Genomic DNA, 15,287 nt, shown 5'->3' with positions numbered 1-15,287 from the left:
CTTGCCAGTGTACCGGGGGGATGGGCAGCTGGTTACTGTTCCCTGCTCCACTGCCTTTGACCTCTGACCTCCAGCAAACCTCTGCTCCTGTGACCTCTGCCCTTTAGGCGACCCCTGTGGGGAGGATGTTTTTGGAGGGCGGTCCTGAGGAAGGTCGTGAGGAGGGGCGACTGCTGCCTGGACTCCTGTTCAGGATGGTGACAGGACGGTCCCACGCCTTCAGCAGCTGCTCGCCTACCTGCGGCTCGATCTCCTGGGGAGGAAAAGAATGCTTAATTTTATCCTCGTTATGAACATCTACTAGTACATGTATCTACATATAGCAACAGACTATACTTCTTCAAATCAAATCATTGTCATGGGTAATAACGGATCAGCAAAGGCTCAGGAATGGTTTTTATTTGCTCAAATACATTTCTGTTCAGTATCAGGGGTAATAAAACTATCCGAAAGCATTTCCTGACCTGGGGTAAAAAATCACATACATAAGTGTACTTGTGCGAATTCTCTCAAAACATAAGATATAGCACTGTGATAATAATATCTATACCACAAATTTTTTGTCGAGTTTCAACTGTTACATTCAGCACTTAGTTTGTGATGATACATGCACATGACAACATGAGTGCGACTCCAAAAGAAACAAGTTACAGTGCCATGTTTACAAATGATAGGATAGAATCAAATAATCACATTCATCGTACACATTTTGGATGGAGAAGCTCACTCTATCTACATGATGCATACCTGACCATCCCTACTGATCTGGACCTTCTTGTTCTCATTCCATGGGTTCAAGAGGTGGTGGGCAGCTTGGAATGGGATGCTCATTCTACAACAGGGAGGGAAGCTTCATCACAAACAGTAACAAACTCATGCCATATACATGTGCCATGTCAAGAAAATTGAAAGAGAATGCTGGAGATGCTATAGATACAAAAGCCTGGGTAGCATGTGTCAATTCCAACCTTTTAATCCACTCTATCTGGAAGGCCCCTCCCAGGGAGGCTGAACTGAACTCAGGAACCTTGTCCTTACTGATGGAGGACGCCATGCGAGCATACCCTGCAGAATAATGTAATGTACATGATAAACAACACTGTTACAGTTTAGTAGTCATGGAATCAAGAAATTCAATGAGTTCACTCCCTCAACCATGCTTAAACACCATAAAAGGTCAAGAAATATTTAACATACAGGTCGCTTCAATTCTGAAATATTAAACACAGTTTGTCATCATGTCACACATGCATGTGTACTATTACTGAACTATTACTGATTATGGAACACATATAGTAAACCACTTTATCTCACCTTGGAAGTGCCCACTACCTTGAACCGAGAAGACCAGGTACACATTCTGGCAATCCTGTGCAAGAAACATGGAAAATATTGCTCCAAAAGAAGGAAGATAACCACATTAATAATCTCATTTCTGTGAATAAATATCCAGTATGTCTTACACTAGAACTGCTCCTTGTTCAAACTTTTAAGAATCTAACAGTTATGTTTGTACTTTGAAGTTGATTCAACAATAAGAGGGTTTTGCTGAGGAAAGGTACCAGTTCCCAGCAACGGTAACTAAATGAAATCATAACAAGCTTCCCACTAACTTTAAAAGCCTTGTTGAGTTTCTTCTCGTTGCTAGGCGTAGTTGCCCAGATACCCTGGCTCATGGCGATGTCCAGGTTGCGCTGGTTGTTGCACTTCAGGATGAAGTAACGGTTGGGATCTGAGACACCAGCTCCAGGAGATAAGGACTTGTCACTTCTGTCAACAAATTACAGATGGAAAAAACTGGCATGTGACATTTCCTATAAAATGTTGGCATCTTTAATTTCACATTCAGCTAAACTGACATAGCTGGAGCTGAACAGACTGCAGTCGGCATAACCCACACATCCATCCAGGAATGACAACCATAACCTGACATTTGGAGACTGTTGTGGTGTCCTCCCACCCTTGGGGCTCACGAAGGGGGGTGTCCTGACCCGCTGTGGGGGCGTATTTCTCCCCCCATCCTGCTGGAGAGGCAGAGGAGGGTGGGGTTCTCTCCCCACCCTTGGTGTGGTTGGGTGAGGGGCAGGGGCTGGTGGTGCAGCTACTGGTACGACTGGAGGCCTGGCTACTATTGGCAGAGGCAGACTTCACTGACGAGCGATCTGAACGGTTATCAAACTCTCGGGGAGACCCTGTGTCAAATGTAAAAAGGAACATGTACTGTATAACATTAACAGGGTATTTAATAAGTTGTTTTTATATAACACATACCAATTACATGCCAATACTTCATTAGTTCTTCTGCTACCATCCATGGGGCAGATACCCAGTGATTTACCAAACTGATGAAACTATTTACAGATATACATGTACCATTAACACTAGTCACATGAAATACATTTTCTCATATTTCAAGCGAGTGATGACAGAAGTTCTTGAAGCCTACATTCAACTTGTCACTTAATGTGTGTAGTTGAAAAATGTTTTGTCTTTTCATAGTATATAATTTGTCACTACATTTTGTATGTAGCACCATAAGAAGGCTTCAAACATTTGTTGCATATACATTATGAAGTATGACTTCTACAAAGATGAAAATGAAACTCAAGACTAAAGGTAGAAATGTGTTATTTACTGTAATCTCTCTTCAGGATTCGCTTCTCCCTATTGGCTGGGCTGGTTCGTGGGTAGAACCTGGGAGAAAGTCAACAATAATTCAACCAGGGGTTGCGGCTCCACTTTGTAGATCATACAGTTAATGTATGAATGTTGAACTTTTAAGTTCAAAATAACACAATTAGAACTCAGTTGAAGCATTACAGACCTGTCACCCTTGTTCTCCTCTACCACTGGCACTGACTCGTTCGACTACAAGGAAAGAAATTTTGATAGTAAATGGAAATTCATCATTAAATTGTTTCACTTAGATACAAACAGTAGTTTTTGTAGATCTGTGACAGATGAAACATTTTCTAGTCCAACTTAACTCCTCCAAGGTACAACAGGAAATGAATCTGAAAGCAACATTGTGTACAAGAACTTCCTACTAAGTGTGATAATCTGCAAGACCAACTATGTTGCACAACTTTGAATATACAATGTACAGGTATGAACTGCTTTTGTTGGTGACAAACAACAACATGAAACAGGGAACTTGGAACAGGTGCATGCTGGGACTGTACTAACCTTCCACAAGGCTAGGAATGAGGGTTCAGGTGCTTGGTACTATGAAATATAAATGTTCCTGGTTTTTATTTGTTCATGATTGAAGACAACTGCAAAAAGTATGTTAATAATATGAAAAACATTGATGTGTAAGGGCCTACATCCTACAATGTACATTATGTACATACCTCAGTTGAGTTCTTCCTACTGCCCCTCTGGGAACCATAGGACTCTGTGGCTGAAGAGGAAAAATCCCAGTTAACTGGGACAAAACCAAAAAAAAGAACAGAACAGGGCAGAAGGAAAAGGGAAACACCGGGTGGGAAGTCAGTATGAGATGAATGTAAAAGCTACATGGTAAAGTTGTGAAAGGCAATGCACAGGCTCGAACGCAGTGATGAAATGGTTCAGTGGGAATGCAGAAAATGCAGGGAATGAAGGTTCTATGGCACAACGTTGTGAGAGGTTTGTTGCACATAAGAAAATTCAATAAAAATACATTGTATACAGATTTCTCTTCTGACCAACTTGGATATGATCATCTTTCGACCCAAACAGGCTTAAATTAGTCTGCACACAAAAACAACATCATGTTCCAGACATTGATTTAACCTTCCTACCATCATGAGCTGTTCACAGAGCCCAGTTCTGATAGGATAAATGATTGTATTAAATCTCAGTTGTAGGGATAATGTTTGGCTAATTACACATTGGGCGTGGTCTCTGTCCTATCCCAGAAGGCTGTTGGAGGCCCAGGGCCTGCTCCTCGCTGGACAGCACACCAATCACAGCTCTGATAACACCCTGAAGGACAGAGGAAAACAACCTCACTACTGCAGAACTTGGGAACAATCTCTTTCCATTACAAGAGGGAAGCAAACCTGCCACTTCCTTGGCTGTATAAGCCCTTACATGATGAATGCCCCTTTATGGTTGACTTTTCAGACAAACTAATGAGTTCATATCTGTTAAGGTGTGCAGGTTTCCAGGGAATTGTTTGACTAGGTCCTTACCTCATCCACCTGTGACCATGGTTTGGCAGGTGCTCTCATGCGGCGCAGGAAGAGAGAATGCCATTTGTACCGCAGCTGCAGCAGCAGGTGGGCCGCCTGAGAACAGGGAAACACATTTTAGATCCTTTCTTCCCCTATATTACTACTAATAGACAAACAACATGATGGTATATTATTCATTGCTGTGATTGGTGCATAACTTGCTGCTATCCATCAACCACCTTACCTCTGAATCCAGCTTGAAAGAAATCCAGTCATCCAACTTGGTAGTGGCACGCTTGTTGTTCTCCCCCTCCTCCCCTCCACTGTCACTGTAGTTCTCAAACTGGTCATCACCTGAGGAACACAACTCAAATATGTACTCTTTTTCCATTGACAACACCAACACTTTATGGATTGTTGGTCATACTTAAGCCACAGAATAATCTTTAGACTAAAAGACAGCAAAAGAGATGATAATGATGAAAATTCACATAAAGGTCCAATGAGAATGTTGATAAATTTCAATTATAATAAAAAGGGGTCAAGAGCTCACCCCCTGGTCTGTTGTCAGGTGCGTTGGGGTCCGTCAGAGCATCCAGTGGGAGCCGTGAGGGGCCTGCAAATATGGCGACTGTGACGGGGCTCATCAGTGTGCAGCATCGCACATAGGCATAACGGTGTGCCCTGGGGGAGGGGGGGGGGCAGGTACCGGTACATGTCTTAAATACAGATGACCTACTAGGATGGTGGTACCTGCCTACTAATAGTACTATGGAAAAATTATGATTCTAAAATTGGAATACATTCATAAGCTATGCTCTTCATTTTGGTAATGAAATGCTCAAAGTAGCTCAACATATATCCTAGGATCATCTGACAGATACCGTACTGTTTGTACTACATTTTGTAATAATATTGTACAGGTACAACACATGTGTACTGCTTTTTTGTGTTACATGTACTAACCAGTAATGAGAAAATTAGATAAATGTTGCCATGCAGGCTCTGCCATGATAAACTGTCCTCACCTTGAGATTTCCTCATACACCAGCCAATCAGTGGGCAGCTTGGTGACACTCTGGGCGTGAGACAGCGCTACTGTGACCTTTGGGTTTGCCGCTTGTCCGAGAACAGAAGTGTTGTGGAAACGAACACTTTTCTCCATCCTAGACACAAAGCAACAGTCCCTGTCATAGTGATCACAGAAGAACTCTTCCCATATTACTTGGACAAAAAAAGGCAAGGGTGATACTAATGGTAAATCTGCAATGTCAATACAGATCAATACATGTAACAAATGCAAAGAACAATCAGACTGCATTAAGCCTTACTGTGTTGTCAGCCAGAGGTTTTCCCTGTCCACTCTAACCATATTTGGATAGCTCCCAGCACACAGGGCAGCCTGAGAAAGGCAGAAAAGTAGTAAACTTGATATGCATGTTTTGTAGTGACAGCATTTTGACTAAATACAGGTAATACTAGAAAATGTATCTTAATTGAAGAGGAGGTTCTTCAACATACTTAATGTGTGTGATGATTACCTTGATGACTGCCCAGTTCTCGGAGTTTGTGTTCAGGTCCCTGATGTCCCCTCCTCCTCGAGCGCGTACAAACCCAGAGGCCCGCAGCTGACCCAACAGCTGAGTCCTGAAACACAACAGGTGCCGCTACATTGTAGTGCAATGTAAAATGTCTGGACATAAGGGGCTAACTCCCATAACTAACATTTAAGAGGCTGAATTTTAAGAATCACCAACAAACTCTCCAGTACATATGGTACAGAAATGAGTTTCCTTTAGAGAGTTAAACGAAGGCAATCATTTTTAGACAAAACCCACCTCATGCCAAAGATCATTTCCATGGTGGCCTGGCAGAGAAAGTTCTTCTCACAGAAACTGCGCTCCCAGCCATCACTCTTGGCCTTCTGCCAGCCCTAAAAGTACAATACGGTGGAAAATGAAGCATTGATATTTGCAAGCAAATGCAGGATGTTTCCCCTCTAATCTTTAAAAAAATGTTTGCTTGAATATTCTGGAAATCCAGGTTGCCCCTGGATCTGAGGGTGAACTGCTATCTATTGGCACTCCATATACTCACCTGAAATGCTCTCAGGAGGGCCATGTGATCACTGTAAGCACCAGCAGAGAACTTCTTCCTGCAGTACACAGCTGCACGCTTCTGGGATGGCTGGTTGGGCAGGATAACTGCAAACAATGCATGATATCAAGCAATCAAATGATTCTGTATCAACACTGGATATATTCTCCTTATTTCCTCATTAAGTGAAAAGTCAAGGAACACATTCTCTGAGGATTGGGTAGGAAAAGGTCAAGATTATGCATGGATATTAAGTTAAAGTGATAGAACCACCTTCTTCTCAATTTTGGATGCAAGTTAAAATATAGAAAGTCATGACTGTTGAGGTACATGTACTCACAGGGGTCCCTGTATGCCAGAGCACAGGCGATGGTGAGGACAGGGTCCAGACACTTCAGGACAACAGAGTACAGCACCATCTTGGCCAGTCTAGGCTCTATGGGGAGGTCCACCATGTGGTGTCCCAGCTCTGTTAGGTCCTCCCACATGTCAAGGGCATCTACAGTCTACAACACAGGACATACAAACACATTATGCAGTCTTTGACTCTAGCCAGGTCATTCATTATTCATCAGCTTAGCAAACTCAATGGGACTTTTCAAAACCTTTAACTCTCCAGTTACACCTCTCTGACAGCTGACCATGAAAACCTGACATACCTTTAGCAACTGCACAGCATTTCTCAGCACCAGGAAAGCAGGTGGCTCGGGGGCCTTGGCCAGGAACTCTGCTATGGGGGTGTTGGGTGCAGACAGGAGCTTTGTCTGCAGGCATAGTTCCTGAAGAAACAAACATATAGACTACTTCAACATGGATATGAAAACCAAAAGATAACCCACCTGTGCTTTAGCAATGTAACAATTCATAGACATAACTGCATGACAGAACTATGTTGACTGTTAGACTGATTAGACTGAATAAACTGTGTCTGACTGCACCTGTAGTGGCGTCCTGAGCAGCTCAGGGTCCTGGTACTCCTGAAGGCTGTCATACCTCACCCTGCTGAACAAGTGGAAACACACACCTGGGCGACACCTGCCTGCCCTGGGGAGGAGAGAAATAACCATGTTAATATACTGTACAAACGTTACACAACATAAGTGTGAACAAGGGTGAGAGAAATGTAAAATTTGTATCTGTATTTAAGTTACTAGTGAAAGGGAAGATGCACTATACAACAATGCAAATTTCAAAATGGAGTCTTTGTGGTTTCATGTTTCTGGTTTATATGCAAACCCTTTAGAATGTTCTGTCTTGCATTTCATTATCATTACAATACCAGAAACGCACCACCCTCATACTGCAAAATGACAAAATAAAAGCATTTTACCTGCCCTTCCTCTGCTGGGCACTAGCTTTAGACACCCATACACTTTTCAACATGGACACAGATGTCAGAGCATCAAAGGATTTCTGCAAAACAAACAGACCAATAGTCATAAACACAGAAATATTTGTTTTCAAAACAGATGGAGCACAGATGGATAGACATTGTTAAAAACAGCAATATACATGTATTATCAGTTTTTGATACTAGTATTGCATAAACAGGACAGAGGACGTTTAAATGAGGGCTCCCAGTATATATCATAAGGTTCCGGGTCGGAGTTTAATTTTGACCAGGGTTCCAAATAGTGCGCAGTAAATCGCCGGATCTGCGAGGTTGTCACGCTAGGTTTGGCTCCCCATAGCTCGGCGATCGCTGTAGATTTTCAACTAGGTTTTGAATTCATCAAAAAGCCTTGGGATTGTAGTGTTTTTCGGCGCGGTGAAGTTGGACGGCCAGCGAAGCGTTTTTGGTATTAGTCCGCGAGCAAGGGTGATGCAGTTTGTCGCCTGATGACCCAAATAGCTGCGTTCTATGTGGAATTTCTAGGGGTTCGCGTCACCGGATTTTGCGAAAAACTTATCGCAACAACCTATATTTTTTTTCTGTTTTTCAGAAACAGAAAGTAGTAAGCTATTTCAGCATATAAGCCTGGGAAAATTCGTTTTTTCCAAGCAGGTCCGTTGAAAAAACTGCAAAAAAACTACATTTTTCGTATCCAAAATTTACGTTTAACTACAGTTTCTACCCAAATTATAGAGTCGACGGACAATAACCAAAATTGTATCGGAAGCCGGCTGGAAACCTCCGTTGACTGATGTAATGAGATTTCCCGGCGTACTTTTTTTGGCGGAGTTATAGCCCTTCGGTCTGAGGGTGTCCGCCGGATCCAAAATCGTGAAAAAAACTCCGGTCCGAGACCATAAAAACAACATCCTCCTTTATACCCAACGACATGCTGTGTGTACTACGGCAGTCTCACCTCTTTGACTTTTCCTGAGTCAATCACAAATACCACATCATTGATGGTGACACTTGTTTCAGCAATATTGGTCGACAGGATCTGAAAAAAAAATTGAAAAAGAATAATTCACAACCAAAATGTCCTAAAATGGCTTGTAAGTCAATAATACATTTTTCACAAGTTACCAAGAGCAAATAAGGCATTAGTATAAAACTGAAATGTTTCTTAAACCTACAATTTTTCTGACTCCGGCTGGGGGTTGCTGGAAAACCCTTTTCTGGTCCCCTGACTGCATAGCAGAGTGTAGAGTATACACCTGGTACCTGTAGGAATGGTGAGAAGGAGAAAACAGGTACATGTAATGTGAATCTGTGCAAGACACTGACAATGGACAAAGGGTATACCTGTTACTGATAAGTTTTGCCCTTCTCTCCATATTTACACCATAAATATCTTCATTGGAGAAGAACAAAGACAACAATTATATTTCTACCTGCTGGTATCACAGAATCTCTTGTCGTCCCACATAATGGCATCTCGCAGGGTCACTATCTCCTCATAGCCAGGTAAGAACACCAGGATGGCCCCTAACAGATCACAAGGTAGTCACATTAGCACGCACGTACAGTTCTACACAACTGTTATAATGATGTTGTTATTGATGGAAAAAAAGCTGTCAAGCAGGATAGTAGTTATGTACATTGTAGATCTCCATCTATGGAACACTGTGACAAGTAGCCAAGGTCAGGTTTCAAGAATGAAAGCTTAATTTTGGGTGCAAGATGTCATATAAATGGCTAACATGTAATGTCATGTAATATGTACATGCTTGGACATATTGTAGCAAACTAACCAAAAATGCACAATTTCTTGTACATTTCAAGCTGAAAAAGCAACCATGGAGGAGAAACACAACAGGGTATCACTGATGGTATGTAATGCACCTTCCTCCTGACTGCTACAGATGTTGAAGAGCAGGCACAGGATGAGATCCAGGTCCACGTGTTCATCATCAAAGCTCTGGTGGTACGCCTTCAGCAGTTCCCTGTCTTCTGCACTCAGCTGGCTGCTCTCACTCACCAGCAGAGAGTCATCACTCACAGTGATCTCACTGGATGCTCTGGGAAATAGTGAACTTCAGATACTTGTATGCATGGATATGGCTTCACTTGTCAAGTTTTTATCAGAGGTCTGATCAAAGTTTTGTCACATTTGTCCAGTTTTGCCACATTTGATCAGAAAAAAAATACTAAGACAATTCAACTTACATGTACAGAGATCTGAGGGAAAGACTGAGAACCATTTTTGGGAGCATACATGGAAATAGTACAATGTAGACTAGTGTATTTTTGTCAGATCAAGAATACATGTACTTACATATAAGCTTCTAGCACCTCTACAGTATCTGTCTGACCAAACTTTCTTGCCCAGTCAAGAGCAGTCCTGCAAAATAGGAATTATGATTACAGAATGTATATCCTGTGCATATCTGGCAATTAGACATAAATAAATAATCTAAACAATAATTGTGAGCAAGTACTAGTAATGTTGTTGGTTTGGTAATTTAAAAATATGATATTGCCATTATCTTCTACAGTACAGTTCTTTAGCAATGCTTCAGTAACCCACCATAACATTTAAAATCACAGCAGTGTAATGCGCTCTAAAGCAAACTCACAGTCCATTGGGTGCTCGGAGGTTGATGTTGGCTCCCAGTGCTAACAGCTGTTCCACTGCTGCCACGTTGCCTCGACCTGCTGCAATCATCAGAGTAGTGGAGCACGTCTCACTGTGCCGATAGTCAACTGCAGGAAAATATGTCAAGAACTCAAACTAGGAACATTCTATTTCTAAGTACTACACACAATCTGTGGCAAGCAGCTGTGCTGATGATATGACAACTGAACAGGAAGAGAAGGGAAGCTGTAGTTTACTTACCACTGACATTTTCACTCATGATGAGATGGAATAGCTGGACATACGCATCAGCATCATTCTGGGACAATCAAAGGTAGTTGTAAGTTGTAAGTACTTCTTATGAACTATACATTACTATAAGCAAATTGCTTTAATAAGCTTGTCAAAATTGCAAATCAACATAATTGCCAGGATTTCTAACAAAATTGAGAGTATGTTGCCTTAATCATATGATGGCTTTTTATATAAAATGAATACAGTATATTGCTAAGGTTTTTCAAGACTGGGTTATGATTAAAACACCAAACCTACATTTAGCCAGGCAGTCATGATGCACTTATCCATCTCCTGTATGAGCCAGGGTTCCATCTCGCTCACATCTCTCTCCTGGAGCAGGGAAGGAGAAGAGTAGTCAGTCTTCAAAACTGTCTATCCAATAAAGCCACAGGTAAGTAAACTAGATAAGCTTATAACAAGTTTAATATGCTGGATTTTCAGTTATGCATCTTACTGGCAATTTCCCTTTGATAATAGTTCAGCTTTGAAGCAATGCTGCATCAAGCATTGTAAGAGATAAGCACCATCTCACATTTCGGTGACTTTCCTTGAGATCATCTGTACATGCATCACACCTCAACATGCACTGCAATCCAACATGGTGCTAGTTACAGATTTCGTTTCAAGTCTTTTGTAAATTTTACTTACCAAAATGTCTTCATCCGTCAGTGGTTGAACAATTATGAAATACAATCTCCTTTTTTTTTCTTTCATAAACTTGGATGGTCAACCCTTGTACAAAAGTTACACAGAAAATTGCAAGCAGGTGAGCAGGTGACTGTAGAATCTTCAGACATGCTGAACTGTAACGGTTATGTTTGGTTAGTATGATAACAACAGAACCAACTGGGGAATCATGGGTAAATGATGATCATCATGCACATGCCTGGGGGATGTCCTGTAGGTCGCTGACCTCATAGTCCTCCTGCTGTGCTGTGTCCAGGTCCTTCTCAGCCAGGTGCTGAGTCAGCTGTTCTTTGGGACTGACCACTCCCGGGGCGGGGGTGCCACCCTGTTGGTACCACTGGTCAAGTGAGGACTGCTGTTGCTCCACTGGAATCAAAAATAATGCAATGTTGCCTATTATCAATGTTTTATAAATGTAATGAAATAGTCAAAGTAGACATATAAATTGCTATATTGCTGAATAAGTGCTTTTTACAATCTTAAATGAATCAAATTTTGTGAGGCCAAAGGTAACTCACATTGCCCCCTCTCTTTCTTGTACTTCTGCATCTTCTGGTTGGAGTAGTTGGTACTATGAAGACAAAAGGACAACACCATTCATTACTTTTAATACTTGATATTATAAAGATTCACAAGGAAAATCTCTCAGATTCAAAGACTACAAAGACATATAAAGGGCTGTACTTACCTTCTTAAAACATCTTCCAAGAAGAATTCTGTCACATCAAACAGGTTTCCTGAAACTGGAGGATGTTGGATTTGATGAATTTGTTATGTTGGCAAAGATGCTTGTACTCTCAAATGCACTTTCATTTACTTTTTTACTTTTTTTTGTATTGTGATGTTATCAATTGTATTGTGTTAGCTTTGCATATAAGATTCTATTCTGTAGGAAAAGCTACTTTGTGTTATGAAACCATGATTTCTCTGTTACTTACTCATAAAACTCCCTCCCTTAAGGCTTACTTGATTTATGTATTTAAATACAATAACCCGAAGAGGATCTACATTGAATATAGCATTTTTTCTTTTCAGAATGGACTAGGCTGTTGTAAATGCTCACCATTGATGAGTGGACAACTTCCAAAGTACTGCTGGAACAGTTCAGTGTTGAGGGTTGCACTCATGAGGACAACCTTCAGGCCCTTGAAGTAACCCAACATCTCACGCAGCTTGATCAACAGGAAGTCACTAAATCTGTCTCGCTCATGGATCTCATCCTGGAAGGTATGACAACAGGCAGTTGAGTTGATAATCGTCCCAACTTGAGAACCAACCAGGGACTTCAGGCTGAATTGCCTTATATAATGCATCAAAAGAACTTTTCAACAATTATCAACGGGAAAAGTGACTGTTGACAGGGAAATGATATTATGTACCACAATGACATGTGTGATGGTGGTCAGTGCACTGTCCCCTCCCATCAGAGTTCTCAGAAGAACACCATTGGTGCAAAATGTCAGCAAGGTTCTTGGAGAAACCCTGCAGATAGACAGTTCATAGGGAAAGTAAATAAACAATTAATCTTATACACAAACACATACCACTTAGGCCAAACCTCCTTGCTGAAACAGCAGACATCCGAAAAGATGTTCTCCATTATACATGTAAAGTTGCTACAAGCACCTGCTTTCCAGTCTGATCTGGTAGCCCACAGTCTGGCCAATCTTCTCTCCCCTCTCACTCGCCACCCTCTCTGCGACTGTCAGGGCAGAGATTCTGCGTGGCTGGGTGCAGATGATCCGACATGGTCGGTTGGTACACTGGGCATCATCTAAGATAAACTGGGGGACCTGCAAAAAAGTGGAATGTTCAGTTACTATCACTCTTAGTACCTTATAATGACAGTGTGATGTTTCTTAAATCATAGGTCACTGTAGACTTATAATCTAAGTTACATTTTATCACAAAGACAGATATATGCTTTTAAATTCATGCTAGGAAATGCATAAAGTGTACAAATTAAGTATATTTCTTTGCAGTCCTTGCCACTTTGAAAAAAGCCTCCCTCACCTGAGTGGTCTTTCCCGACCCAGTTTCCCCGGCAATCAGCACCACCTGGTTCTCATTGACAGTCTTGACAATGACTTCCTGCAGGACAGCCACAGGCAACGTCCGGCGAAAATTGTCAAACTCTGACTGTCCCCGAGAAGGGGGCACCTGCTGGATACCATTGTTCAGGCGACCATTCAAACCTGAAGCTCTGTTCCCTTCTCTACTGTGCCCTGAAAATCCAAAGAGAAAAAGCATTTTAATATAACATAATTTGCTCTCTCTTCTTCAAAATGAAAAAAGGGGTTGTTGACAATGTACTGGTATGCACTTAACCTTTATCTTGACCATTATTCTAACTTAGTATGTAAATCCCTGTTCAAAGTGCATGCTTTGTTTGCAAGCTAAAATGTCTGATTCTGTATTGCCAAGTCACCTTCTCCAATACCCCTCTCAGTCCTAGGCATGAGCTCCTGTCTCTCCCTGCCCGTGATAGGAAACCTCTGCAGGAGGGTGTGAGTGTGGTGCCTGGCACTGCGACACAGGGTGAAGGTGGCTGTACCCAACCCCATTGTCCTGCTGTCCTTTTTGAAGATTGTCAAATAGCGGTTGCTGCCCTTTCTGTAAAGATAACAGGGTAGAGTGTTGGCACAAGTTTCTACATGTATAGGTTGGTGCAAAATTTATGTTAAATCAGGACAGTATTTCTTCAAAATTAGAGGTTCACTCACCCTCTGCTCTTTGTCTTGATTCCTAGACTCTGACAGTACCTGTGGATGAAGGCTCTCTCCACAGAGGTCAAACTCGATGGAAACTCATACTCTGGAAAATTGACAGAGAAATTGTTAGTCGCAGCATGTACCACATACTAGTATTCACTGACATGATGTAACCAAGCGGAACAGATGTAGACAGGACTGTGAATAGTCAAAATACACACACTCACCTTTCTGACTCTCGTTGTACCTGAACTTCTCCACAGCTATCCTGACTGCAATCTTCACCTCCTCATCTATGCAGATTTCTCTCTTGTGTAGAGGCGGGGGCCGTCCTCCTCTCTTCCCACCCTCTCCACCAGCAGGCTGTGGGGAGGCACTCCCGGGACGAGACATGCCTGATCTGAACATACACAACTCAATATCATAGGTGTGGGCTGGCTGGTGTGGCATATGCCCAAACAAGTAGCACGGCATCTTTTAAGATATTGCAAGATGCTAGTTTATTATTCTCTTCCATGGTACATGTATTCAGAATTGCAGCAGGAAAATTTACTACATCTTCCCTCTCTTGCAGGTCTTATGTGCTTTTCGAGAGGTTATGAAATAAATAAAGAATTTCTGTTTTCAAACGAGATGGGTATGCATGTACATGTAGTTTGAGTCAAAATTTATAGGAGAAGCCTCTCTCAGAAACCATATCTCTTTTTTACCTCCATGCAGAAACCAAGGTTTAAAATGATTTTAAACCTCCTTGGAATAACAAGTAATTAATTTTTTTAAGGGAGGAGGCAACGACAATAACATGCGATACCTTCAACAGATACTTCGGAGTCCTAATGTCTCCAAAAAATAAATCAGAAGTACCAAATTTTTTTTTACACAACGAAACGAAACCATTGTGCCCCCCTCCCCAAATATACTTCAATGAAAAAAAAATGATGTTACAATGTTTGTGCAAGACGGACTGCGTTCAGATCAGAAGTTGCCCGACGAGTACCTGTTTCCTCCTCCTTGGTGCATCCTCTCTCCCATCCCCTGCTGACCAACAGGAGGAGAATTTCGCGATCTTGGTCTCGGAGGCGGTCGGCCTGACCCCCGGGTCGCCATCTTCTCAAAGTCACTGTATTTGTGGGGCTGTTTAATTTACGAATCTCCCTCCCCATATTCCTTAACTTACATGGTCGATCATCGTAAAACGATATCCTAAAGCCTGCGCTAAGAACACTTTTAACTCATTGCAACTAAGTTTTTTATGAAAAGATTTTCTATGAGAACTTGTTATGGGAGAAGCTGTGAGTACAAATATCATTTACTGGTGGTGAGGGTAACGTTATGTTCATAAAACAGAACAGCTATCTGGACTGTAC

At 41.8% G+C, this 15,287-nt stretch overlaps 2 protein-coding genes across 4 annotated transcripts; both read right to left on the bottom strand.

Moving 5' to 3' along the window:
- Positions 1 to 103: 103 nt before the first annotated feature.
- Positions 104 to 1,676, bottom strand: LOC109471785 (YTH domain-containing protein 2-like). The gene is made up of 5 exons (XM_019771141.1): positions 1,614 to 1,676; positions 1,315 to 1,369; positions 969 to 1,065; positions 748 to 832; positions 104 to 253 (listed from the first exon to the last, which is right to left on the bottom strand). Exons 1-5 carry the CDS (start codon positions 1,674 to 1,676, stop codon positions 104 to 106), a joined length of 450 nt encoding a protein of 149 aa, XP_019626700.1.
- Positions 1,013 to 15,243, bottom strand: LOC109471823 (probable ATP-dependent RNA helicase YTHDC2). 3 transcript variants are annotated; one of them, XM_019771179.1, is made up of 40 exons: positions 14,918 to 15,243; positions 14,148 to 14,320; positions 13,933 to 14,023; positions 13,638 to 13,822; positions 13,223 to 13,434; positions 12,836 to 13,002; positions 12,589 to 12,691; positions 12,273 to 12,429; positions 11,898 to 11,952; positions 11,728 to 11,780; positions 11,409 to 11,575; positions 10,778 to 10,852; positions 10,487 to 10,544; positions 10,227 to 10,353; positions 9,926 to 9,991; positions 9,493 to 9,668; positions 9,042 to 9,135; positions 8,784 to 8,871; positions 8,567 to 8,647; positions 7,588 to 7,670; positions 7,196 to 7,301; positions 6,917 to 7,036; positions 6,598 to 6,763; positions 6,258 to 6,364; positions 5,999 to 6,093; positions 5,702 to 5,807; positions 5,492 to 5,562; positions 5,189 to 5,326; positions 4,714 to 4,844; positions 4,405 to 4,514; positions 4,179 to 4,274; positions 3,873 to 3,969; positions 3,354 to 3,427; positions 3,187 to 3,225; positions 2,825 to 2,868; positions 2,636 to 2,694; positions 1,927 to 2,192; positions 1,614 to 1,770; positions 1,315 to 1,369; positions 1,013 to 1,065 (listed from the first exon to the last, which is right to left on the bottom strand). In XM_019771179.1, the coding sequence occupies exons 1-38, from the start codon at positions 15,025 to 15,027 to the stop codon at positions 1,765 to 1,767; spliced, it is 4,152 nt and encodes a 1,383-aa protein (XP_019626738.1). In that variant the 5' UTR covers positions 15,028 to 15,243; the 3' UTR covers positions 1,013 to 1,065; positions 1,315 to 1,369; positions 1,614 to 1,764. The 3 variants fall into 3 exon arrangements, with proteins under 3 accessions (XP_019626738.1, XP_019626739.1, XP_019626740.1); XM_019771180.1 differs by having other exon boundaries at positions 3,354 to 3,403; positions 14,918 to 15,242; XM_019771181.1 differs by lacking the exon at positions 3,187 to 3,225 and having other exon boundaries at positions 14,918 to 15,241.
- Positions 15,244 to 15,287: the final 44 nt, after the last annotated feature.

Source organism: Branchiostoma belcheri, unplaced genomic scaffold (assembly GCF_001625305.1).
Source record: "Branchiostoma belcheri isolate BF01 breed outbred unplaced genomic scaffold, Haploidv18h27 scaffold26, whole genome shotgun sequence".
NCBI classification, from domain to species: domain Eukaryota; kingdom Metazoa; phylum Chordata; class Leptocardii; order Amphioxiformes; family Branchiostomatidae; genus Branchiostoma; species Branchiostoma belcheri.
The sequence above is the reverse complement of the archived record's forward strand: the minus strand, read 5'-3'. Positions and strand labels throughout refer to the sequence as shown.